The sequence below is a fragment of the Lepidochelys olivacea genome (genome assembly GCF_965140295.1).
Source record: "Lepidochelys olivacea isolate rLepOli2 genome assembly, chromosome: 6".
Lineage (NCBI taxonomy): Eukaryota > Metazoa > Chordata > Testudines > Cheloniidae > Lepidochelys > Lepidochelys olivacea.
In genome coordinates, this window is record NC_140416.1 from 28721432 (window position 1) to 28748679 (window position 27248).

The window sequence follows — 27248 nt, forward strand, 5'->3', positions numbered from 1 at the left end:
GACGTTGGGGGTGGGGGTCGTCCAGGGTTCTGCACAACATCGAGCATCCTCTCAGGTGCTTGGCTGGCTGGTTCGGGCTCGCGTGCTCAGGATCTAACTGATCACCAGATGTGGGAGCAGGAGGGAATTTCCCCCCAAGTCACATTGGTAGTGACATTGGGATTTTTGCCTTCCTCAGCAGCATATGGGTGCAGCTCGCTTGCTAGGACTATCTGGGTATATCTCAACCGTTTCCCTGCCAATAGAACATAAGAATGGCCATACTGGGTCAGACCAATGGTCCATCTAGCCCAGTATTCTGTCTTCTGACACTGGCCAATGCCAGGTGCTTCAGAGGGAATGAACGGAACAGGTAATCATCAAGTGATTCATCCCCTGTTGCCCATTCCCAGCTTCTGGCAAACAGAGGCTAGGGGCACTTCAGAGCATAGTTTTGTATCCCTGCTCATCTTGGCTAATAGTCATTGGTAGACCTATTCTCCATGAATTTATCTAGTTCTTTTTTGAACCCTGTTACAGTCTTGGCCTTCACAACATCCTCTGTCAAAGAGTTCCAAAGGTTGATTGTGTGTTGTGTGAAGAAATACTTTCCTTTTGTTTGTTTTAAACCTGCTGCCTATTAATTTAATTTGGTGATCCCTAGTTCTTGTGTGATGATGAGTGAATAACACCAAACTGAAAAGTCCCAATCTTATTAATCTCTACTCATATGGAAGCTGTTCCACACCCCTAATCATTTTTGTTGCCCTTTTCTGTACCTTTTCCAATTCCAAAATGTCTTTTTTTGAGATGAAGTGACGAGATCTGCATTCAGTATTCAAGAAGTGGGTGTACCATGGATTTATATAGAGACAATATGATATTTTCTGTCTTATTATCTGTCCCTTTCTTAATGATTCCCAACATTCTGTTAGCTTTTTTTGACTGCCGCTGTACATTGAGTGGATGTTTTCAGAGAACAATCCACAATGACTCCAAGATCTCTTTCTTGAGTGGTAACAGCTAATTTAGACCCCCACCATTGTATATGTATAGTTGGGATTATGTTTTCCAGTGTGCATTACTTTTAGTTTATCAGCATTGAATTTTGTGTGCCATTTTGTTGCTCAGTCACCCAGTTTTGAGAGATCTCTTTGTAGTTAAATTCAAAGCAGACTATCCTTAGCAGTTTTGTATCATCTGCAAATTTTGCCACCTCCATTGTTTACCCCTTTTTCCAGATCATTTATGAATATGTTGAATAGTACTGATGCGAGGACAGATCCCTGGGGGACACCACTATTTATGTGTGTCTATTCTGAAAAATGACTATTTTTTCCTGCCATTTGTTTCCTATCTTTAAACTGGTTACGGATCCATGAGAGGACCTTCCCTTTTATTTCATGACAGCTTACTTTGCTTCAGAGCCTTTGGTGAGGGACTTTGTCAAAGGCTTTCTGAAAATCTAAGTAAACTATATCCCCTGGATCACACTTGTCCACATGCTTGTTGACCCCCTCAAAGAATTCTAGTTTGATGAGGCATAATTTCCCTTTACAAAAATTATGTTGACTCTTCCCCAACAAATTGTGTTCATCTCTGTGTCTGATAATTCTGTTCTTCACTATAATTTCAACCAGTTTGCCTGGTACAGAAGTTAGACTTACCAGCCTGTAACTGCCAGGATCATCTCAGGAGCCTTTTTTAAAAAATGGCATCACATTAGCTATCCTCAAGTCATCTGGTACAGAAGATGATTTGAATGATAAGTTACATATCACAGTTGGTAGTTCTGCAATTTTGAGTTCCTTCAGAACTCTTGGGTGAATACCATCTGGTCCTGGTGACTTATTCTGTTTAATTTACCAATTTGTTCCAAAACCACCTCTAATGACACCTCAATCTGGGACAGTTCCTCAGATTTGTCATCTAAAAAGAGTGGCTTGGGTTTGGGAATCTCCCTCACCTACTCAGTTGTGAAGACCTATGCAAAAAATTCATTAAGTTTCTTGCAGTGGCCTTATTTTCCTTGAGTGCTCCTTGGTCCCTCCTATTTTCTGACTGTGGCACATAATATAGTCTAGTCACCTATGGGCTGTAATACTTTGATCTCATTTCAGTTGCTGGATTAGTGTGCGGGGTGCTTGTTAGTATTGGTGGCCTGTGCTATAGGAAGTCAGACTAAATGATCCTTCTGCCCTTAAACTCTGACTCGTTTGCACCCGTTTTCACATATTTATAACTTCCTGATATATTATGCTTTGGGGCTCAAATGATCAAGTTTACTACTCTGTTAGTGGATAAAAATCTCATACTGTATAGCATGCTTAATAAATATTAAAATAGACAGTCACAAAACTCCATAGTAAAGGGTATATTTCAATTTCCATTTTGAGACCAATTCTGAACTACTTGCATACAACTTCCAGGAAAAAAAAGCTACTTTTCTGCATAAATTTGTCATGGGTAATCTCTACCCGGAGAATTCTTAAGTTTGAAATCAATTGAACAGATGGTTACAAAATATTGGAAAAGTGACAGTTTTCATTTAAAAAGAATCTCTTAATTAAAACATTACTATGTAAAGCTTCAAACTTGTTTTATGTATGAGTTCTTAATAAGAACGAGTGAAAAGGACTTTTCTTACACCAAAAATGCTCAGTTATTACAGGGTGATCTCCAATATGTGTTCTGATTTTTGTGAAAGGCCTAACAAACATTACAAGTTTCACTCTCCTAATTTAAGGTTATAGCTTCACAGGATAGTTAGCTTCTCTCAAGTTAGCTTAGCCCAAGTGAGAGCTTCATATTGCAAAGCAATTCATATTTGGATGCTGTTCCAGAACTTCATCCCTCTGATGGTTAGAAACCTTCTAATTTCCAGCCTGGATTTGTTCATGGCCAGTTTATATGAATATTCTTGTGCCAACATTTTTCATTTAACGTAAATAGCTTTTTACTCTCCCTGGTATTTACCTGTCTAATGTATTTATAGAGAGCAATCATACACCTTTCAGCCGCCTTTTTGCTAGAGTAAACAAGACTGGCTCTTCTTTCCAGTGATCACAGAAGTGTGGGACTGGAAGATACCTCAACAGATCATTTAGTCCAGTCCGCTGCACTCATTGCAAGAGTACATAATAACTAGACCATTCCTGACAGGTGTTTGTTTAACCTGTTCTTAAAAGCCTCCAATGACGGAGATTCCATAACTGCCCTCAGCAGTTTGTTCCAGTTTAAATTAAATTAACTTGTTTCAGTAGTTCTTCTTTACACTTGTTTCAGTTTAAATGAATCTTTAAAGGGTTAAAGGAAATTGTTTTGTAATCTTAGTTATAGTATTTGTTACTATTTTATTTACTATTATACTTTGCTCTTACAGCACTCTTCATTCATAGATCTGAAAGTGTTTTACATCTTCATACTCAATCCACTAGACCCTAGCTGTCCCTATAAAACTTGTTCATTAATATTAAAACAAGTAGTTCACATGTTCATTAGAATTTTGCATATTACTTTTTCTTTGGGGATTTTGCATACTTATTTTAACATTTTAATACACTATTAATAAGAACATTTATAAAGTGAAAGGAGATCTAACTCTTTGGGGAGAGGTTTTGAATAATGTAGTTTAGAAGTCCTTTAAATCCAAATTTTTAGAGAAATTGAGTATTTAATATTTTTGTGGAAATTGCAATAGCATACTTTTGTGCTGTTTGTTATGCAGTTATTAACAAGTTCCATTAATTTCATTTTGTTTTTTCTAGAGTGCCTGATATTTGTCGGAAGTAGTTCTTCTATTAAGAAAGTATTTGTGACCAAGAACAATGACAGCTGCAGAGAATGTATGTTATACGTTGATTAATGTTCCAATGGATTCAGAACCACCATCTGAAATCAGCTTAAAAAATGACCTAGGCAAGTAATGTACTTTATGGCTAACAGGCTATTCAGTTTTACTTGAATTAACACTTGTTTTTCTTTCTCATTATATGATAACCTTTAATGTAATACTTACTGTAAAATATAAAACCAATCTCTCTTAAACTAATTGCTTTTATAGTTATTTTAAAAAGTACATAACTGTAATATTATGTTTAAATAAACTTAATTTGGTAATTGAAAAATTTAACCTTTATCCATAACATTACTATTCTAAGTCCAGTAAAAAGGTAGTCAGGATACAGACCTGTACTTAAGTATGGGAGTTCAGTGGGACTACTCACTCACTTAAATACTTCGCTGAATTGAGGCCCTAGTTGGTGAATATAGGATCTAAAGCACCTATCAGAATATGCCTTACAATTTAAAAGCAAGAAATCTTGGGACAAAGTTGTCATTCTGTTTTATGACTTGAATACTTCTCAAGTATCCTAAGACCTGTTTGAGGATGGGAAATAGAGAGAGGTTACTTCATGGTAAAGCCTTCGTTTTGGCCACTCAAATAAAAATTCAATCCACTAAGTAAACTGTCTCCTATGCATAAAAAGGTAAAACGTAATACCTTTCTGTATTTCATGTATGTAGAAAGATAGTACTTCCTATTGAGGTCAGTGAGAGTCAAAGTAGTCCTACAATGCAGATTTCAAGGAGAGTTCCTGTTTGCAAGTTCTGTTCTACCACATAACCTGTTGGAATACTTCAACCAGTCTGAAAGCAGAGAAAGGAAAGAGTAGAATACCTCCAAAAACCACTTGAAATAATTAACATTTCCAAAGCCAGTAGAACTCTAGTAACCATTTCCTCCCCATAATTCAAGAGTACCTACATTAGTATGTGTTGGGTCAGAAGTCTGTCCATCGCAAAATAAATGTCTGATGGCCCTAGCAATCTCTGCTAATTAAATACTGATGTATACAGCAATCTGTGAATTTAGGTTTGCTGGATTAATGTTAGATTTTGAAACTTGAGGGAATATTTCCTCTGTTTACAGTGTTTTGGTAGTAACTGTCCACTAATGACCTGTCATTTATATAGATCCTATCTTGATTGTATCTGAGCAAGTCTGTCTTTTTGTGTCTGTTAACTCTCTCTCTCTTTTCCTATATATGTAGTACATGTTTGTGCTCAGGTAGATTTAATAAGGAATGCACTGACCGACTGGAGTTCTTAAGTTTTTGCTGCTTTGTAGTTCAGTACATATTGCCAGTACTAGTGCATTCTTACTAAATGACTTGAATGAGGTTACTCCTGAGGGCATTCTGCCCCCCAAAATTAAAAATTATGCACACAATAGTTTAAAATTCTGCAAATTTTATTTGCTAAACAAATGTGGATGCTCCAGCATGATGTTGTGGAACACAGGCTACTGGCTGCACAGAGGTGGGAAATCACTGTGCAGCTCCCCCGTCCCTGGGACATGGACTCAGCGATGAGGCTGCACTCAACCCTGACACAGCGCAAGGACTGGGCTTGCCCCAGAAATACCCATTGGCCCTGCCTCTCTGTGCCAGGCACACTATGTGTGGGCAGGCAGTCTCAACAAGGCAGGATCCAAGGGTCGAAGAGCTTAGTGTTGGGGGGAATCCAGGTGTGGGTTGAGAGGGTTCTATGTGAGGCAGTCTGGGTATGGGTGGCTCAGTGGGGGATCTCGATGCACAGGGGCTTGTTTAGGGGTTCTGGGTGCAACAGTAATGGGACTCTGCAGGAGGGGTCCAGGTGAGGCTTGGGGTGGGGAGGTCTGGGCGTAGCGAGGTAGTCTTGGTGTGGGAGGCTCAGTGGGAGATCCAGATGCTGGGGGGAGTAGGGCTCAGTGGGATGGGGATCCAGGTGCAACTCTTTGGGGCTCAGTGGGGTGGGGATCTGGGTGCAGGTGGCTTGTCAGAGTGGTCTAGGTGCAGCGGGAGTGAGACTCATGGGGAGGTTCTGATTGCGGGGTGTGTGGCTTGGCAGGAGGGTCTGGGTATGAGGGGGTATGGATGCACAGGGGATGGAGCAGCAGCTCCCTGTAGAGGGATCCCTCCCCATGCAGCTGAGGAGTGATAGGCGCAGGAAGTGGGGGGAGGGGCAGTTTGCAGAGCTTCCGGCAGCTGGGGGAGAAATCTGAGGGTGGGTCTGACCCAGCCCCAGATGTCGTGCAGGGGAAGAGGAAGTCCCATCCTCCCCTGCCCAGCCGGGACTAGCAGCTGAGCCTGGTGCAGGGTAGGAGCCACCAGCCTAGTCTTTCCCAGTCCCGCCCCTCTGCCCCACAGTGATTTAAGTCTCTGCTGGCTGCCCTCAGCACCCAAAACATACTGCTGGGGAGGATTGCTTGACCATTCTTGTGGCTTCCCTTTGCTTCTCCATCAAAGTCATTTTTTTTGTGAGGAAGCAAAGAAGTCTGCAGGGGACATAAATTCTGTGCATACGCAGTGGTGCAGAATTCCCCCAGAAGTAATTGGTGCCTATGCAAGAATGACTGCAACACCATAATGCTTTGTGATTTCCTGGTGTGAATATGGTCTGTCAGTAATGAAATTCCCTTCATTAGAGCTGTGTAGTGGAATTAACTGAGCTTCATTGGATGCTAAATTACAGCTGTATTTATTAAACCTCCCATGCTCGTTTTTTATTCTCTTAAATTTAGGAGTATGAATTCATTAGCGTACTCTTTAGCACAGTCTGGTCCGGGTCTTTGACTAGGACTCCTAGATGCTATGGTAATACAAAAAAAATAATAATGTGGTGGTGTCTTGAGGGGCAAGGTTTATATTTGCTGGAGATCAATATTTCTGTTAGATTGTTTTAACAAGTCTTGATTATTTAAGTAATTCTGGGAGTGCCTGTTACTTTGTCACTTTCTGTAATTGCTGTGCTTTTGAACTCCTCCTTCCCTCTACCAGAAAAAGGAGATGTGAAGTCCAAGACAGAGGCCTTGAAGAAAGTAATTATCATGATCCTGAATGGTGAAAAACTACCTGGACTTCTGATGACTATTATTCGTTTTGTACTGCCTCTTCAAGATCATACCATCAAAAAACTGCTGTTAGTCTTTTGGGAGATAGTTCCGAAGACCACTCCAGATGGCAAACTGTTGCAAGAAATGATCCTTGTATGTGATGCCTATAGAAAGGTAAACATGTTCATTTATTCTGTGTTTTTATGCCCTATCACCCTTGTATCTGATCGATCTCTACATAAAGCATATCCAGGTAATATAATATTTTGATCCAAATGAGTAGATGCACTGCATTCTTTTCCTCAGTGACCTAACCACTCTGACTTAATGGGTCAGAGTTGAGGAATTGCCAGCCGGAAGATCTGTTGCCAAGAAAATACAAACACTTTCAGTTATGCCTAAACAAAGATGTGCACTGTCTGCTTTCCAGCAGGAGTGGAGCTGAGTGGTGAGGACCAACCCTGTTACCTTTTCCTGTGATATCTTCTCTGGGGATTAACAGTGTTGATGCAATTGTTATCAGGGAGTATAAAAGGGATAAGTTATCTTTGAAATAACTCTATCCTATGCTATTTAGGACTTCACAGATGGTAACCAGCACCTTCAGTTATACCTGGACATGAAATTGAAGCACACATGTCCATGTGTAATACGTAGTTATCAATTTGTCTTACCTTCTAAAAGATGGCATATGTGTCTGGTCTAGCTGGAGCATTCAGGTAGCCCTGGATAGAGTTAGTTGTTTTTGTGTAGTTAAGTGCTAAAGGCATGGACTGTTGTGGCATGCTCTGCATCTGAGACAAAAGGTTGTACTTGCTTGGCCAGTTGCAGATAAAAGTTGATGTTTCTGGCCATTGCTGATATCTTTTGTCTTATGTAGTGTTTTTGTAGCCATGCTGGTCTCAGGGTTTTAGAGCGACAAGGTGGGTGAGATAATATCTTTTATTGGACCAGCTTCTGTTGGTGAGAGAGACAAGTTTTCGAGCTTACAGAGACCTGAAGAACTTTATGTAAGCTCAAAAGCTTCACTCTCTCACCAACAGAAGTTGGTCCAATGAAAGATGTTACCTCACTCACCTTGTGTCTCTAATATCCTTTGTATTAATCAGATCTAGCCTGTGAGCTAGTTTTTGTCCACTCACTGGAAGTTCCAGGAAATAGCTCTGTTGAGATAATTGAAAAAGAGGCATACACCTGATCATCATAGTGGTTTTAATGTTTCCCTCTGTGGCTTGACAAACACTGAATAAAAGAGTCCTCAATTTTGCACCCTGTGGGATTCCATTGGTGAGAAACAATGAGAAAATACTGATTAGTGTGACAGACAGTGGTTTCAGCACATTAGTTGCCCAATGTCAAATGTCAAAACATTTTTATAGACATTGCAAAAAAGTTTTAAGAAGGGATTAGAAAGAAGGCAAGGCATTATGGGGGACTCCCCCCATACAAAGTGGGAGCATGAGAGAAAGCATGAAAGTTTACAGCAATGTAATGAGTGGACAGTGAAGGTTGGCATCATCGGCAGAGCAGAAGTGGGATGCCATCTCAAGATCAGTGGCATAGGTCTAATAGAATCAACCTGTATTTCTGACCTTTATTCATCTTTTTGAGGAGACTGACTGCTGACATCACTAGATTCTGTGGCATGTCCAGGTTTGAGACCCAACTGAATATGGTCCAAAAAGGAGGATATTGGATGCTGCTAGATTTTGGCATTCTGTCACCTATCCTCCAGAAAGAGTTCAGAAATTGGCAAGTTTGTCTGAGCAGGGACCAGATCCTCCTGTGTTTAAGGGTGGTCACAATTTGCCTTCCCTCAAGGAGACATTATTTATAGCTATCAATAAAGAGCACAAACATTTTACACTTGGAGGGTCATAACTTCAGCTTGCTGAATGAGCATTTCTCTTCCAGTGCATTTGAAATTTACTGTTCTGAAACTGTTGGAAGAGACTGTACATTCATTCTTTTTTGCACTGATGTTACTGCTTTGGTGCCACTGAGACTGTCCTGAATCTGATTAACATTATCCTTGAAAAGTGGTGAGAGAACTTCACTATCAGAAACATTTGACTTTGAGATCTAGTTGACAGTCTGGAGTAATACAATGGCATTGTTAGACCACACTCTTTCCAATGAAATCTTCAAATTATGAAAATATGGATAGTCAGTTACTTTTCCTAGGCTTTTTTTAATTGCCATTTTCAACTCAGAATAATGTAGTAATGTAGTGAATCATTCAGCATGGTTGCCACTGGGTCTGAAACACTTTAGGAATTTGCTTGTTTTTGTTGATAAGGAAAAATAACTATATTGGAACCCTACAAGTAGCAGTAAAAGCTTAAAAACTTGAGCCCAAGTAGTGTAGCAATGCCACCGAGGTGTCTGGGTGTTTTACCATTTATAACAAGTAGTACCAAACCTGCCTTCAGCTGTCTTTATGTTTTGGTTTTGGACATACAGATTTCCCTTATTCCACTTTCTCCACTGAAGAGAGAAAGATCTGTTATCCCATATGTGGCAATGGTTCTAAATCTATATATAGGGTGTAAAATAAAATAATCTCTCCTATATCTCAGTAGCTGCTAGTTTAATTACAAAGTTGAAAGTTTATCAGTCATTTTAGCTCTAGTTCAGAGGGCAAATGGTTACCAGCAGGGGAAACTGTAAAATGGTAAAACTTGGTATTTCAGCAAACACAAATACTTTACTTTTCTTGTTTTAGGATCTTCAGCACCCCAATGAATTTATCCGGGGTTCTACTCTTCGTTTTCTTTGCAAGCTGAAAGAAGCAGAATTACTGGAACCTTTGATGCCAGCTATTCGTGCATGTTTAGAACATCGTCACAGCTATGTGCGCAGAAATGCAGTCCTGGCAATCTACACAATTTACAGGTAAAAACTGTGAATTATTTAAACCTTTGGACCCAAGAGGCCCAGGCTAATGTCAGTGGATTTCACCTGGAAAGTCCTGATAGAAAAGGAGGCTACTATGAGATTCATTGGAATTTTATTTTTGATCCTGCTTAATTCAGTAGGCTTAGAATATATAGTACCTTTTACCACTACAGCTTTGTCAACTATAACTAAGGCCCTGATCCTGCAAGCCACTTTGAGTGGGCAAACCTCTGCACCTGCCCAGAGCTCCACTGAAATCCGCTTAGTTTAGGTTGTTGGGAATGAAGATTGTACAGCTGCTGTGAATACATAGAAAGTGGGACAACTTTCGGCTAATTTTATTTTTATTTTTTTTAAATTAAGTAGTACAACGTTATGATTTAGTTATATATGCAGTAGCATATATATTGTTATATATGCAGTAGCAGTAATGTGAAAGTTGTTGTCAAATGAAAACTGTATTTGTGTGATTGAATAATACAAATAAACTAAAATTAAACCAAAACCATTGAGGAAGGGAGGTCTTAGTTACCAGAGTAACAAGCAATAATTCAATAAATATGAATGAATGGATGTAAGGAATATACACACTTTTTAACATAAGTGCACAAAGGATTTTGAACAAAAAAATACAGATCCTTCACATTTTAAACATTTATGTAGGACACATGCAGTTAAGTATTTAGCTATATCACTCTGTTTACCTTTCTTACATTTTTCCCCCAAAATGTTTTTTTTAAAAGAAACTTTGAACATCTTATACCTGATGCTCCTGAATTAATCCATGATTTCCTGGTGAATGAGAAAGATGCAAGCTGCAAAAGAAATGCATTTATGATGCTAATTCATGCAGATCAGGTAAAATTGGTTGTCTTAATTCTCTCATGGTTCTGATATTTTCCTTAAGATTATTTTTGAACATCTAGTTAATGACTGACTAACCTGTTGTTTGATTTGTTAGTGGTGTAAATTTCAATTTTCACTTTTGCATAAAATAGGTGCAATTTAGTTAACCATGAAAATTATAAACTAGAACTGAAATATTTTTAAAGGTTTCATTGGTAATAAAAAATACATGGTACAGAAATTTGAGGTAGGAAAGCTCTCAGGTCATGCAAAAGAATACATTTTTGAGAGGTACTGTATGCTTTGTTTCCCTGGTTATACCTTGGCTGTTTAACTTGGGGCAGAGGTAGCTGAATGTTCTATTTTGACTGAAGATAGGTTCCTGTATATCATTTACTGGTTGCTTATTCAGAATGTGAATTTACACTGGCTTCCAACATTATTTTTGCAGAAACAGCTTAATAAGTAAAGCATTAAAGTTTCCCTGGCTTCTGCAGTTCTGTCCATCTCTGTCTTGCCGGGGATTTTCAGGGTTTTTAAGAGTGTGAAATCTCTAAACGTAGAGCTAATGGAGCTATTTGTAAACAATTTGATATGGCAGATGTTTTAATACAACAAATATGCCTCTCTGCTTTCCTTATTTAAAGACCGTTCATAGATTTGGGAAGTATTTGGAAATCTTGAAGAAGAAGAAGGTAAGTGAGGCCTTAACACCTCTCTGTTTTCAAACGGTGCAGTCCCCTTATGTGGAAGGGAGATACACTGGCACTGAGAGGCATAATCATTTTTAGCCATATGAAGATTTGCCACATTACCTACCATTTTGTAACTTATATTAGCTATTTATTTCTCAAATGACATTTTCAATCTTGGCTCAGAAGCCTTTTGCCTCATTTGATCAAAAATTGAAATATTTGTTATGCAGCAATAATGTTTTGGTTATAAGAGGTTTTGACCTATTTGCTTGGTTGGCGGCAAATAATTGTGTGAAGATAATGCTCTTTAGGGCCTAAATGAATTCATTATTTTGTAATTTTATTTTTGTATATTGTTTTATGGGCTGTTCTAAAAGAGTAAGTTGAATGTAGCAGAAGGAATAATCTGTGCTTTTTATTTTTATATTGTGATCATTTTGTTAAGTTTTAATACAGATTCTAGTCTTTCAAGTAATCTGAATGGTTTGTTTTTATTTTATTTCCATAGGATCGAGCTTTGGATTATTTGAGTACCTGCATAGACCAAGTCCAGACATTTGGTGACATTCTTCAGCTGGTTATTGTTGAACTAATTTACAAGGTATGGGGAAATGACTGCAGTCATTTAAACAAATGTGTGTGTTCACTCTATTTTGAAAAAATACAGTTCAGAAAGGTTGGCTGGATAGTGAGATGTTTCATAACTAGAAATCTAGTCTTAAATGAGCAGCTAGTCCATTTGGGAATGATGACTCATTGTTTAGCTGAACTGGATATAATTTCTCTTAAAAGCAATGGACTGGTCAAGCTTAGAAGATGCAAGCTAAAGCAATGAAATTTGCACACATCTGATTTGCTTTAACCTGGACTGCGAATAAGTGTGTTTTTGTTTTCTGTGTTTTTCCCTCTTTTATTTATGGAGTACCCCATACGACTAGCTAGTGCGGGACATTCTTTACAAGTTGAGATTTTAAGAGGTGTATAATACTCTCTTACTTCATATTGCCTGGTTCCAATCAACCTAGACTGAGGGGCTCTTATCCTCAAACAAGGTCATTCCTGCTTTTCACTGCCTCCTGCAGTGAGGCAATTAAGGAGATAAACTAGAGTTCTTGTATTTTTAAAATAGCTTTTTATTTTTCTTCAGTATGCGTTCCATCTATTGTTTTCTCATCTAGGTCTGTCATGCTAATCCATCAGAAAGAGCTCGATTTATACGCTGTATTTACAACTTATTGCAATCATCTAGTCCTGCAGTAAAATATGAAGCAGCAGGAACACTAGTTACACTCTCCAGTGCACCAACAGCAATCAAGGTATTGCAGTGATTTATGATGTTTAAGAATGCTTTAATAACTTCTCTACATTACACTGGGTTAGCATACATTACAGTTTAACATGTGTAATGTCTGAAAGATTGACTTTCTTTGTCGCATGACTGTTTTGCCACTAGACAAATGACTCAACCATCTTGTGACTATCTCCCTTTTCAATGGTTGGCTAAAGTGAGCCTCTGGATGTCACTGGCCAGTAGGAAACGAGTTGGTGGTCTCTATCCAATTGTCAGTGGACAGATGTAAACATTACACAAACCACCTCCACAGTTGATACTAACTTGCAATCTTCTTGGCACTCTTAGCAATGAAGCCAAATGCTGAATAGTTACAGAGACTAAATTACGCTCTCATCCATAATTGTGGTCCTTTTAGGTCAGGACTGAAGTCTGTTAATGGGACAGGGAAGGTTTGAGCAATCTTATGCTGTTGCTGGCTTTTCTGTGCCCATTTTGTGGGTAAACAGAAGTCTGTGATGTAAAGGGCAGTCAGCCTGACACTATATAGTATCAAAAAATAAAAAAACTCTACTTTGAATGGTACCTTACAGTATGTGCTAACTACTTGTGCTAAACAATTTGTTCCACCTTGCATTTTGCATTGTGACCCTAGGCATACCTTTCCCAGAGCTGAAGAAGAGCTCTGTGTGGCTTGAAAGCATATCTCTCTCACAAACAGAAGTTGGTCCAATAAAAGATATTACCCCTCCAACCTTGTCACTCTACTGTAGTTTCAAAGTCAAGTGAAGTATTCATTCTTTTATGTTCTTGCTGCAGTGCAGTCACTTTTGCTAAATGAGATATGATAGTTAGAATCCGTGTAATTAAAACCATACTTAAAACAGCAACAAGTATTAGCATATCTGGTTTGGTTTTAGTCTATTGTGGAGACCCAAATTTTGTGGAAATCAATGGGAGTCTTTCTGTTCATTTCATTGAGCTTTGGATCAGGTCTGTGTACTATAAGCTGGCATCAGCATGATTTTTTTTTTTTAAATTTGTTGTTTAATTTTTGTCATGAACTTGCAGAACATGTTAGGATATCCTAATGGTATGATTTTTATGTGAGTGTTCTGTATCTAGGCAAGTAGCTTCATTGAAGTAGGCCAGCCTGTGTAGGTATGGGTTACTCATTTGAGTAAAGCTTGCAAGATTGGCTCCTTAATGTGCAGCTGAACACATTATATATTTTGTTTATTTGATCTTTTTGGAAGAGGGAACTGTAGAAACAGACCCTATCTTTAGCCTGTAAAATTTGTGGTGTGAGTATAAATCATGTGTTATGGCTGGTGAGATTTCCTTTGGAGCTGGAAGAACAAAACTAATTTAGATGAGCTTTCTACCTCACCATTGCCTTTGCAACTTTCTGAAGTTGGATGCTAGTGTAAAAAAAATTCTGGGTATTTCTGGCCAGCGTCTCTGCTCAATAGGTAAAACTGCCTTGTAGCAAACAAAAGGCTACCAGTAATGTGTCATCAGGCGAGCCCTAAATTGGAAAACGGTTCCAGCAATGAAATCCTAGAAAACTGTTCAGCTGCCTAGTTTCTTTTACATATCATTAAAATAACCCCTCATGTTTCTAGAGTGTGTTCCTTCATTGGTTTACCCTGGGAATTGGTGGTTCCTAGAAATAGTTGTTCTTATCTTTCCCACGGTATCTAAAATTTTTTGAAAAAATGCTTTCACTCTTTTTTTATTATTATTTAGGCAGCAGCTCAGTGTTACATTGACTTGATTATTAAAGAGAGTGATAACAATGTGAAACTGATTGTACTGGATCGCTTGATTGAGCTGAAAGAGCATCCTGCTCATGAACGAGTGTTACAAGTAAGTGCCCTACCGCTGTTTTTTGTTCGCCCTGGGAAACCTATTCTGGATTTTACTTTAACTAAAATAAAAATAAAATTCTGTCATTATGGTAAGAAAAAATAATGTACTTTCAACATTTAAAATAATTGGTGTGTTTATGAAATGCTGCTGAACAGTATTTTGTGTAGGTCTAGTTTTACTCGATAGCATGAGAAGTAACAGTATAAGGGGTGACTTTTTTGGAAACTTAAGTGATTCAGTTTGTTTGAAAAATGCTACCTAAAATTACAGCATATTAGACAAATATTTTGAATTTCCTTCATGAACAGTCAGGCTTCAGATGCTAATCTCAAAACAGGAAAAAAAAGTTAAAAAAAATCTTAATGGAGACTAAGAATCATTTTACCATTATACTTGTCTGTCAATATGCTATACACAACTTACACATCTTTTTTAACTATCTCTTCAGTAATTCTGTACTATAGATTTGAATTTGTATATTTGCACAAAAAAGAAAAGACTTAATTAAAGCAAGAAAAATATTTTTTTTGTCTGACTAAATGTTGGTTTTGAAACTTAAATTAAGTGTGTTTACTGATTTCAGGATCTGGTTATGGACATACTGAGAGTGCTGAGTACTCCAGATTTAGAAGTGCGCAAGAAAACCCTTCAGTTAGCTCTGGATCTTGTATCTTCTAGAAATGTGGAAGAGGTAAATACGTATTTTTTGTGTGTGTGGTTTCATTCTAGCTTGTTCTTCAGTGAAGCATATGATTCCTTTGAAACTTATTTGATATGTTTTATAGCTGGTGATTGTTTTGAAGAAAGAAGTGATTAAAACAAACAATGTGACAGAGCATGAAGATACTGACAAATACAGGCAGTTGCTTGTTCGGACACTGCATTCCTGCAGCGTTCGGTTTCCAGATATGGCTGCAAATGTTATTCCTGTGGTATGCAAATATTTAATTATATTTACAGTAAATGTGTTTTAACTGATCTCCAAAATCCTTGCTACTTTCTCCAAGAAAATAACTGAAGCTGAGATCTTACCTTTTAATATCTTCTTTGTAATGGTGCTATTGTAAATTATACTTTTATTACCCTAAAAAGTTTAGGGCTTCTTTGTTATTTGCAGGTTACCCATCTTCTATACGTTTTATTTTTTGCAAAAAATAAAACAAAACAAAAACCACCAAAAAAACCCAAAACATTTTACTGTTCTTGATGAACGCGAACTGCAATTTTTTATTTTTTTTATTGGTATACAGTAACCCATGCAAATAGAAAAAATGTTTCAAGGTGCTTATTTATTGGAATGCACAAGTTTTGTTTGAATAAAGTATGAAAGCATGAATATAAAAGATATATAGTTCGTACTCTTTATTCTTCTGAATTAGTAGAGAGAACTTTAGGGTACCTCAACCTTAAATCAGTTTGACATCCGTTTGCAAATGACATGCAAAATACTATATTCCCTTCTGTTTCTTGTCCTTGTTCCTTCTGTTGCTGTTCAGCACTGGGTGCTGTAATAGTTCTTGTAAAGCTTGTGACCATTTAAAGTTATGTAACTGTGCTGTTTGAGCTCATGTTCACTCCTGTTTATCCTAGTTGATGGAGTTCCTAAGTGATAATAATGAAGCTGCAGCTGCTGATGTCTTGGAATTTGTGCGTGAAGCAATTCAGCGGTTTGATAATCTCAGACTACTTATTGTTGAGAAGATGCTGGAAGTCTTTCATGCCATTAAAACTGTCAAGTAGGTTTAAAATATTTTTAAAGAGTACACTGCACATTAACTAAATTTAAGAATTTTCATGCACTTTGAAACTGTTTGAAAGGAGAAATTAGATGAGAGAATTTTATTTTGAGCAAACTTCAGAGTAGAGTCATCCCTATTTAAATTGAATTTATATTTGCCAGGAAATTATTTCTGGGGAATTTCTTTCCCTCCAAATTTTTATGAAAAACATAATGAATTCATATCTCATTGAGTGAGGAACATTGACTTAATAAATCTCATTTTTATGATGCAGTTGTTAGTTGTTTGCTTTGCATTTACTAGACGGCAGAATTGATAATGAAGGCTAAATCTAAAATGTTGTGTCTGTTAAAATAACCTAGTGTTGCCAAGGGATGACCACAACATGATTTTAAATGCATTTGAAGGAAACTAGAAATTGCTTATTGTATGTTACCAGAGAACTCCCTGTAAAAGAATTCCAATCCACATAGCAGAATATGAAATAAGTGGTGGCTGCAAGGAGTCCACGCTTCCTTTGCAGACCACTAAAAATTTAGTATTCCGATGGACCAGCAGAGCTTCAGTCATAGCAGAAGTAATCACGTTTTTTTCTATGACATTATACCACTTTTATTATTGTGATACCCAATGCACATCTGAATCATAACTTCATTACAATCCAGATTAACTTGTAATTCCTATTGGGCAGGAGATTGACTAAATTGAACAACTGGGGATTGTTCATCCACAATACCTGTTTTGATTGAAATCTTCCTAGAATATATTTTTCCTTATTGACCTGATAAAATCTGACCCAATTTCAATGTGTATGGTTTATTAGAAACATCACAACTGACCTCATAATAACATCGCGGTTCAGCTAAGCATTTGTAAAGTGTTGGAATTGAATTTACAGATGTTAAAATGAATGTAACTGGGAATAAATCCTTAGCAGAAAACTCTACTTGTATAGTTATTTTAATTTGACTATTGAGTTTGTAATTATACAATGGGATAGGATAGCAGTGCCAAAAAGCTGATTGTCTTGACCAGTCACATTATATATTTTTTAGCTTGTTGCGTTCTGTAAGCACAATGTGATTTCTTTTCTTCATGCTGTAACTCATAGCCCCATGAAGCTGTTCAGTGTAGCACTTCCTCATTGTGCATTAGAGCACAATGGAAAAATCATTACCCATAATGCTAGTTTCAGCAGTGCTTGAAAACATGCCTTAATGATGTTTCTTATCTCAGGATTTACAGGGGAGCTTTGTGGATCCTTGGAGAATATTGCAGCACAAAGGAAGATATACAAAGTGTAATGACAGAAGTCCGCAGGTCGCTGGGAGAGGTATGTGTGTATTGTCTAAAAAACTTTCTGCTTTTATTTTTATATGTAATGTGTGTTTCAAGAGAAGATTTAAAAAGTCATATAAGATGCAATAGTATTTTGAACTTCTAGACTTTTGCAGGCTCTGTCATGTGTAGTCTTACTTTAGAGCAAAAATTATTGATGACCTCATGCATCAATATTTACTTCTGATAAACTCATAAACCATCATCGTATACTCCGAGGAAGCAATATCTGATGATCTCATTGACAGAACAGGAAACAAGAATCCTTATTGGGAAAGAATACGACAAATTTGAAATTATAGGGTACAACTTGGCTAGTGTGTGTCTGCTTACAAATGGGGAGTACATGAGGTTTTAATTTGTAAAAGGCATCCAAGACAGTGTAGAGGGGGCAAGGCTTATTCCTGTTTTGGGATGAACTCCTGGGTACATTAACACCCCCTTCAAGAAGAAATTTAGAAAAATTGTCCAAATTATTATGCTGTAATTCACCTTTCCCTGTTTAAAAGGTGGAGAATCTGAGGAAAGTGACAACACTTGTATGAAAAAAAGGCTGCTTTCCTTAAAACAAAAAGATTGTCTTTATATTCAAATTATTTACTGAATTCTTTGTTAATTTAGCATATATTTAATGTCTCCTGTTCATTGTCAGATCCCAATAGTGGAATCTGAAATAAAGAAAGAAGCTGGTGAACTGAAACCAGAAGAGGAGGTGACTGTGGGTCCAACCCAAAAATTGGTGACGGAGATGGGCACCTATGCTACACAGAGTGCCCTCAGTAGTTCCCGACCTGCCAAAAAGGAAGAAGATAGGTAACTAGGCATTTTATATTTTACTAGTGGTAGCTACATTAAAAATGGTTAGAACTCTAAAGCCTTTCCAGAATTCTTTTCTGTCTGAAAAGGAACTTCTGCACGTGTTCTTTCGCTAAACATTTCTTCCTAGGAGAGGGTTTTGGTGTGTGTTTTGAAACATTCATTTGCTTTATTGCCCCTCAATATCCTTCTTACTTATGTCAATCTCCAATAGCAAACTTGTGTCTATCACCCCTTTAGTTCTTACGTGTGCACACAAAACAGGGTGGATTGATACTTGTCCAAAATGTGGTGCTGTAGCAGCAACAGCCACATTTTCTAGTTGTTTCCACTTTTCCAGAAAACAGTGTATTTTTCTGGAATCAATTTTTCTGTGATAGACTGATCTAGTTTAATATTTTCTTTTAATCTTGGGTTGGTCTGTAGCTTTATGATGTGGACTGGCAGTGGAAATCTGAGAGTTTTTTCTTCTATTTTCCACTTTCTGTCTTCTCTTCTGTCATTCTCTTTCTTTGTTTCTTCCATTTTTCTCCATGATTTTATCCGTGAGTCTTACTATTCTTTCCTTTTCTGTTTTAGTCTCTCCCTCTGTTTTGGTGCTGAATTAATACCTGAGCTTTATGGTAAAGATCATTGCCCTACTGAAGGCTATTATCTTCCAGATAATACTTTGACCACTTGTGATCTTTAGTCAACACATGGCATTTCTTGTAAAATTACATTGTTAACTCTGATGTACTGGCCAAATTCCGATTTGGGTAAATTACATTCTGTCTACCTAAATTTCCCCATCGATTTTAATTGTGTATGGTGTTTGTCACTTGTTACCTAAATTACTGCTTAATGTTCCTGTGCTCTGCTAAACAGTTGCATGTTCTATCTCACTGGTGGATGAAAAGATTACTCTTATCTACTTCACAGTTATTTTGTGGCTTAGGTAGCTCATACTGGTATAGAGCTGTGAGATCCTTTGATGATAAAAGTAAAAGTTATCCTTTATTCTTTCCACTTCCCGTCTCACTGCCAGTGTATGTAAAACTTCACTGAGTCTCTTGAGACCTTCCAAACCGTCTGTACAACACTGATCTCACAATATGAGAGCTAAAGTAAAGTATGGAAAAAAGGAGGATGGAGACAATGTCTTCCAAAACCAACCCCTCATGATTGACTTTCTTTGCAGACCTCCATTACGAGGATTTTTGTTGGATGGGGATTTCTTTGTTGCTGCTTCCCTTGCCACAACTTTGACTAAGATTGCTCTACGCTATATGGCTCTTGTTCAGGAAAAGAAAAAACAAAATGTAAGTCATATTTCCTCTGGCAGTTCTTACAGATCTGATCATAAGCTTTTGAGAGAGGCCCAAAAACAAAATGTCTAAATTCCTTGAGTTTTTGATAGATAATAATTAATCTAGTCCCAAATAGAATCATAGAAGATTAGGGTTGGAAGAGACCTCAGGAGGTCATCTATTCCAACCCCCTGCTCTCAAAGCAGGACCAACTCCAACTAAATCAGTTGGGAATCAAAGCAACATCAACCTCAACTAAACATTTCTTACTACTTTCCAACTCGTATGACTGGCAGGTCTCTTGGAATCTAAGCAACGAGTCGCTGACACAAATCATCTTACCTACTGGGATATCGTTTTAATTTTTAACCATATTTTAAACTTGAAGGTGAATACAAATTTAAATATTTCTACACTTTTAAGGCTATGTAAGATTTAATAACCCCTTTCCTCTCTCCTTTCCACCTTTAGTCTTTTATTGCTGAGGCTATGTTGCTAATGGCCACTATTCTCCATTTGGGTAAGTCCTCTCTTCCCAAGAAGCCAATTACAGATGATGATGTGGATCGTATCTCCCTATGTCTGAAGGTTTTGTCAGAGTGTTCTCCTCTAATGAATGATATTTTCAACAAGGAATGCAGACAGTCCCTTTCTCATATGCTGTCAGCTAAACTAGAAGAGGAGAAACTTTCTCAGAAGGTGAGATATTGTAAATTTCATTGTGTAATCTTAAACTTTTGGGTGCTTGTATTTTGAAGAAAGCTCACATCCAGGAATACTCCAGGAGCTGCATAAAGTTCAATACTTCAGTGTACGTTAGAAGATAGAATTAATATTTTGCTTTCTTACCACAGAAAGAGTCAGAGAAGAGGAATGTGACAATTCAGCCAGATGACCCCATTTCCTTCATGCAGCTTACTGCTAAAAATGAAATGAACTCAAAGGAAGACCAATTTCAGCTGAGCCTTCTGGCAGCAATGGGGACCACGCAAAGAAAAGAAGCTGCTGATCCCTTGGCATCCAAACTCAACAAGGTAATGTATAATTCAGTATCTTATTTCTGTAAGGGTATTACTCACACCTAGTGTCAAACGTTGACAGTTGGGTTTGTGGGGGCTAAGGAACCTAATTAAGCTCATCATATCTGAAAAGTTCAGTTAGGTTTCCTTGTTGGAGAGGAAGGCGGGGGGTCCTGAGAGGTAATGAATCCTTTTGTCCCTGTGGTTCGTGATGCTCTCTTGACCCCATAGGGTGGGGAAGGTGGGAATTGGAGAAGGGAAACCAGAAGGCGGTGAGGTGGTGCAATGTTTGTTGGATGGCTCAAGAGCCAAGTAAGGTTTATTAGAGTGGTGGGAGGATGACGACAGGGAGTGCCATGGAGTGAAGAACCTGTTCCTTCCTCCCCGTATCCTGAGGCTCTTTTGGCTCCATGCAGTATTTTTTTGCTTCAGTTTCCTGCCTTATAGTCCCAAGAAGCCATTCAGGAGGGTTCAAGGGAAAGAACCCCTACTTCGCTACCCACTCTGGGGACTAGGAAGCAGAAATATCTTTAAAAAATCAAAAATGAACAAAAAACCTAAGAAAATTCCTAGAGAAGACGACTTTCCAATATTTGGTTTTCGTTCAGTTTAATCATAACTTAGCATTTCCTGGGTTTCTAATGTTTGCTTTTTTACAAAATAACTAACATTATTGTAAGTTGGAAGGGCAGGGATTCTATGGTTTAGAGTTTTTTTTTTTTTTTTTTTAAATCCTTAAGGGTCTGATATGTATTCTGAACTTTAACTTACATTTAACAAAATCAAGTGTATGCATATGGTGGGGGTGGGGTGTCTGTTGCCTATTTAGTTAATCTTTTCATACCTGAAGACCCTCTCAACAGTGAAATTTATGAACTTTTAATGGTTCTTAAATTGATTACTTTAAAAAAAATCATTAATCAGTTTGTTGACCAAGCTTCTGTTGATAGGATGAAGAGTTAGTTTTTTCAGGGGTGGGCAGGGGTTTAAATACAAAAGTAATAAGCTAAAAGTACAAAACTAAAGCTCTTCTTTGTACAGATCTCTTGTTTAATCTTCAGTTTTGTCTTAGACTACCACTCTCATCTGTCTTACTCAATATTTTTCTCTTTTTATATTGTTTCTGTTCCATCTCTATACTTGTGTGACCATGTTCAACATTTTAAACTGACAATGGGGAAAGATACTTCAATAATTTGTGTTAATTTTCTTTCCTTGACAGGTTACTCAGTTGACAGGTTTCTCAGATCCTGTTTATGCAGAAGCATATGTTCATGTCAACCAGTATGATATTGTATTGGATGTGCTTGTAGTAAACCAGACCAGTGATACTTTGCAGAACTGCACATTAGAACTAGCCACACTAGGTAAGGAATAATCTAGTACAACAAGAATATTTGTTGATATAATTAGGTCTGAAATTAAGCAGTGGACATTGTTGAAGTACAAGAAGTTGCATCTCATATTATAAATGCCTAAAGAATTGTTTAATAAAACTGACTACTTACAATCTTAAAAGGTATTTTAAAATGCCTTTTAAAGAATTGATTTTTCATGGACCAAGTGAACTTTTTTCTGCTGGTACTGATAATGTGATCATGTACCTCTACACAAAATATTTCTGTATCTGGTTTCACACTTACTTTTGTCACACTTCAGTTAGAAAAATAGCTTAATTTTTTATTTAGTTTTTTCCCTCTAGAAACATTAGCACTTCCTCTGATCTGCCCCGTTCTGTTTGCGGTGCTCCCAGGGTGCTAAGGACACTGAATCCAGCCTAACATTGTCAGCATGGGGGAGTCCCCAGTGAGCATACATAAAGCCAGTCTAGCTGGCTCCTGAACCCGTTTCCCTCCCAGCTCCAAGTACAGAGAGCGGTCAGGAGTGTGTCTAGATGGGTAGGAGGAGTGGCTGAAGAGCATCGTGCTGCAGCTCTGCTCAGCTGATAGGGTTCCCTTAGGGAATGTTGACCACAGATGCATGATAGAGCAGCCCCAAGGCTGCTTTACCCTGCCCCTGGGCCAGAACTGGAACAGAGAATTGGGGAACTATAACCAACTTCTGGGCAGCCTTCTTTCTGTGCTTGCTTCGCAGTCAGGGTTAAGGCAGTGTGGGGAAACTTGGACTGCTGTTGCACGTTTTATCTGCTCTGTGGATGAATAAGGGACCTAGACAGTTCCATCACCTTTCATAAGCACGAAATTCAGACTAAAATTTGAAAGAAATATCAGAATAGGCACATGACTTGAATTTCACATGGAGGTTGCAGTGTATCACATGGAGGCTGCAGTTTTTTCTGTCTTTATTTTCCTTCACATCAGTTTTATACAATTGAATATTGATACAATATTGATATTATAGACCAGTGGTTCCCAACTTGGGCTCCGCGAGCCCTGATACCTTGCGGGGCAGAAGCTCCAAGTCCATGGACAGCGTTGGGGGCAGCTCCACACCTCCCCACTTCCTCCTCCTGTCCCACCACCTGGCCAGGTCAGAGTCAAGAAGCAGAGTCTGGCTTGTGCCATGGAGCAGGCAACCATGGCACTCCCCCATCTCCTCCTCCTGCTGGTTACTGAGGCTGCAGCTGCTCCTCAGCTCCCAGCCTCCTCTGACTGCTCATGCGGCCAGTAAGAGCCACCTAGTCGGTTGATCCAGCTCCATGGCTGGCAGAGCCCTCGGGGAGCAGTGACCGAAGGCGAAGGCCCTCCCAGCAAACAGCCCATATCTGCTCCTCTTCATGCACCCTGAGCTACACCTCTGCCTGCATGCTGAGCTATACCCCTGCTTGCACACAGTCCCTAGTTAGCCCCTCCGTGCACAGTTTCAAACTTTTTGAGCTGAGCTCCCCCTCTTTGAGTTACATTTGGTTGCGCACCCACCCACTCAGACAGGCTGGGTGGCCTGCTGAGGTGAGTCAGGGGGTGGAGGTGGTGCTCCCTACCCAGGCCCCGCCATGCAGTGCTGGCCCAAGCCCTGGTGGGCCCTGTCCGCTCCCAAAAATAGAAGTTAACCTGTGCCTATGCCCGAGGCCACCCTCCCTGCCCAGTGGCCAAAGTCAACCGTCATTTGACTTCAGTGGGCTTTGAATCAGGCCATTACAATGTTTTAATTAACTTTTACATTTAATATGTCAATTTCATTAGTGCTTCAGCTGTCAAATATGTTGGTTCAATGTGTTTACAATTTATTGACTTTATGGCAATTTTGGTAAGATTTTAGAATTCAGATCAGAAATGGTAATCTGCTGTGTCCTGAAACAAATTTTAATTGGACTTTATCTTCTGTCTGTTCGTAAACTTTTCTTTCAAATTTTTTTTAAACAGGTGACTTGAAATTAGTGGAAAAACCATCTCCTTTGACGCTTGCTCCTCATGATTTTGCAAACATTAAGGCTAATGTCAAAGTAGCCTCAACAGAAAATGGTATCATTTTTGGTAATATTGGTAAGTAGACAATTCTGTGTGCCACCTTAAAAAAATTAGAATACTGAACTTTCTGTAGAAAAGTAGAATTGTTTTAAAAAGCATTTAATGCTGACAGATAAGTGAAATGTGTTCTACAAGATAGGAACGTTTTATTGCTGGATTTAAAAAAAATTATGAATGTAATATTTTTATATATGCTATTTTTTAAAAAGCATGCTGGTGTAACGCAATGTCTGTGGGTGGTCAGTAGTGGGGATTGAGCCTAAGACTCTTTGGATCTAAAAGCATGAGCCTCTTCTGCCTGAGCTAAAAGACCCACACCTGTTAGTTCAAAAGGTGTAGGAGATTTTGAAACATCTGGGATCCAGCCACTAGAAGAGGACAGAGATTAACACTCTGCATGTGTTGGTTATACTGACAGATTGCACTTGAATGCTTATTTTGTGTTGACAATTCTGTAGCCACTTTCAATTTGTAAACCTGTGGTTTGTTGTTTGTTTGTAGTGTATGATGTATCTGGAGCAGCCAGTGACAGAAACTGTGTTGTCCTCAGTGATATTCATATTGACATCATGGATTACATCCAGCCTGCTTCTTGTACTGATGCAGAGTTCCGCCAGATGTGGGCAGAATTTGAATGGGAAAACAAAGTTAGTTCTTTTGGTGGTGATCTGTTTGCCTAGCTTTACACTCGTACCTTACCTCAACAGTTTTGCAACTAAAACCATCAGTGAAAAATGATTTCTGTTACTGTAGGTGTTTCTGTAACATATTGGTTATTTTTACTTAACCCAAGCTTCATTTTAAAACTAGAAGGTTGCAGCTGTTTCCATTCTGCAGATAGCTTGCCCTATATAAGTTAGTGTACTGTTGTCTTCTGCCAAACTTCATCATTTGAAAAGCTGCTCCAGGATTTGAAAGGAAGTCTCTAAGCTGTAAAATATGTAGATCATTGGTTTTAAAAGTCTCATTCTTCTGTTGGTTTCCTGTCACTTGTTTACTGAAGCCAGGCCTTGCTTTATGTCTGAGGCACATGTAGAGAGCTTTACCTCCAAACCAAGGGAGACTCAATTGCAGCTGCAAAAATTGGCTCAGAGGTGGTGCAGTATAGTGTATGAAGCCTGTCACGTATTTTTGTGGACATGGCAGAAATCTTTACAAGCTCAGCGTATTTCAGGTTTCAGAGAATCATAGAAACATAGGGCTGGAAGGGATCTCAAGAAGTTATCAAGTCCAGGCATCTATGCTGAGCCAGGAACAAGGAAATCCAGGCCATCCATGATAGGTGTTTGTCCAACCAGTTCTTAAAACCTCCAGTGATGTGGTTTCCACAACCTCACCTGGAACCCTATTTCAGGGCTTAAGTACAGTTATAGTTAGAAAGTTTTCTTAATATCTAACTTAAATCTCCCTTGTTGTAGATTAAGCTCATAACTTGTTGTTCTACCTTCTGTGGACATGGAGAATAATAGATTACAATCCTTTTTATAGCAGCCCTTAACATATTTGAAGACTGTCAGGTCTCCCCACAGTCTTCTTTCCTCAAGATTAAATATGCCCAGTTTGTTTAACTTTTCCTTATAGGTCAAGTTTTCTAAACCTTTTATCATTTTTGTTGCTGTCCTCTGTTTGATCACATCTTTCCTAAAGTGTGGTGCCCAGAATTGGGTGTCATACTCTAGGTAAGGCCTCACCATCGCCGAGTGGAGTGGGACAGTTACCTCCCTTGTCTTGCATAGGACACTCCTGTTAATGTGCCCGAGAATATGAGCCTATTTTGCGGCGGCATCACACTGTTGAGTCGTATTCAATTTGTAATCTGCCCCAGATCCTTTTTCACAGTATTGCTTCATCGTCAGTTATTCCCCATTTGTAGTTGTGCATTTGATTTTTCCTTCCTAAGTGACGTACTTTGCACTTGTGTTTATTGAATTTTGTCTTGTTGGTTTCAGACCAATTCTCCCATTTTTTGAGGCAGGTTTGAATTCTAATGCTGTCCTCCAAAGTGCTTTCAACCCCTCCACCCCTGTCCACCCCCGGCCCCAAACTTAGAACCCCTCCCTGCCTATTTTATAAGGCTATTCTCCACTCCGTTATCCAAATTATTAATGAAAATATTGAATAGTACTGGACCCAGGACTGGCCCTGCAGGACCACATAGACTTGCCCTCCCAATTTGACAGCAAATCATGAATAACTACTTTTTGAGAATCATCTTCCAACCATTTTATAATAATTTAATCTTGAATGTATTTCCATAGTTTGCTTGTGGGAATATCACGTGGGACTGTATCAAAAGCCTTGCTTAGATCAAAATATATCCTGTTTACTGCTATCCAACAGGCCAGTAACCCTGTCAAAAGAGTGGAATTAATTTGCATGTGATATGCACATCAAATTGGGCAACTCATTAGGGTCATTACATAGAAAAAATCTGTACAATCCCAGTCTGTAATACAGCAAATTACAATTGTACCCAACTAAAATGAATGCTCACATACTTTTCAGGCAGATCTTTTTCCCCAGTTTTTTTCTTTTCCCCCTACTCCCTCTAAATTTCTTCTGTCTGGTAATAAGAGTCTAAACACTGGGGCTGGGAACTCCCCTAGGCAAATGGTAGATCTTTAGCCCTCTTCTGTTAGCACAGGCAGTGGCTGAGCTGGCCCAAGAGCAACTTCAAAGCGATTGGTTTCTGTATTTGGCTGTTGTGCCAGCTGCACCCTTCTCTGTGGGCACTGCTTTTCAGCAAGTACATGGATCTTTTGGCAAGGTTTGATCCAAGGTCATATTTTTTTGTGTAAGCTTTGATGTACTAGGGCAGCCATCATAAAAAGATCTTTGAGAGGAGGCTGTGTGGTGTGCTTCCTGGAATATTGAGGCCGTAGAGCCCTCCGTACTTGTGTCCTTTCCCTTCCTCGCTCCCCTTGACTTCATCATCCAGTTTGTCTGAGAGTTCCTTCCCTGGGTCTTGAGCCTCGAGTAATCCTGGATCTGCAAGATATGAGATCTAGCAAAGGCAGTTTGATTCTGGTATGGGAAAGCTTCTAGCAATGAAAAAAGGAAAAATGCATGCACACGCATTCATGCACACTCACTCTCACTGCTCCACACAACCTTTCTTGCAGTAACTTGACCTCTGTGCAGTTCTACCTGACCCAGGCTTC

General features: G+C 38.7%; 1 protein-coding gene across 2 annotated transcripts in view; it reads left to right on the forward strand.

Moving 5' to 3' along the window:
• COPB1 (COPI coat complex subunit beta 1) overlaps positions 1-27248 on the forward strand; it is a 38566-nt gene that overhangs the window by 3200 nt on the left and 8118 nt on the right. For both annotated transcript variants that reach the window (XM_084631147.1, XM_084631148.1), the window contains exons 2-19: positions 3747-3897; positions 6801-7030; positions 9582-9751; positions 10498-10612; positions 11804-11896; positions 12474-12611; positions 14336-14455; positions 15042-15149; positions 15244-15390; positions 16049-16194; positions 17434-17530; positions 18188-18348; positions 19532-19652; positions 20112-20339; positions 20495-20674; positions 21882-22026; positions 23983-24102; positions 24589-24734. In XM_084631147.1, the coding sequence (XP_084487273.1) occupies positions 3807-3897; positions 6801-7030; positions 9582-9751; positions 10498-10612; positions 11804-11896; positions 12474-12611; positions 14336-14455; positions 15042-15149; positions 15244-15390; positions 16049-16194; positions 17434-17530; positions 18188-18348; positions 19532-19652; positions 20112-20339; positions 20495-20674; positions 21882-22026; positions 23983-24102; positions 24589-24734 (2556 nt within the window). In that variant the 5' untranslated portion in view covers positions 3747-3806. The remainder of the gene's footprint in view (positions 1-3746; positions 3898-6800; positions 7031-9581; positions 9752-10497; positions 10613-11803; positions 11897-12473; positions 12612-14335; positions 14456-15041; positions 15150-15243; positions 15391-16048; positions 16195-17433; positions 17531-18187; positions 18349-19531; positions 19653-20111; positions 20340-20494; positions 20675-21881; positions 22027-23982; positions 24103-24588; positions 24735-27248) is intronic.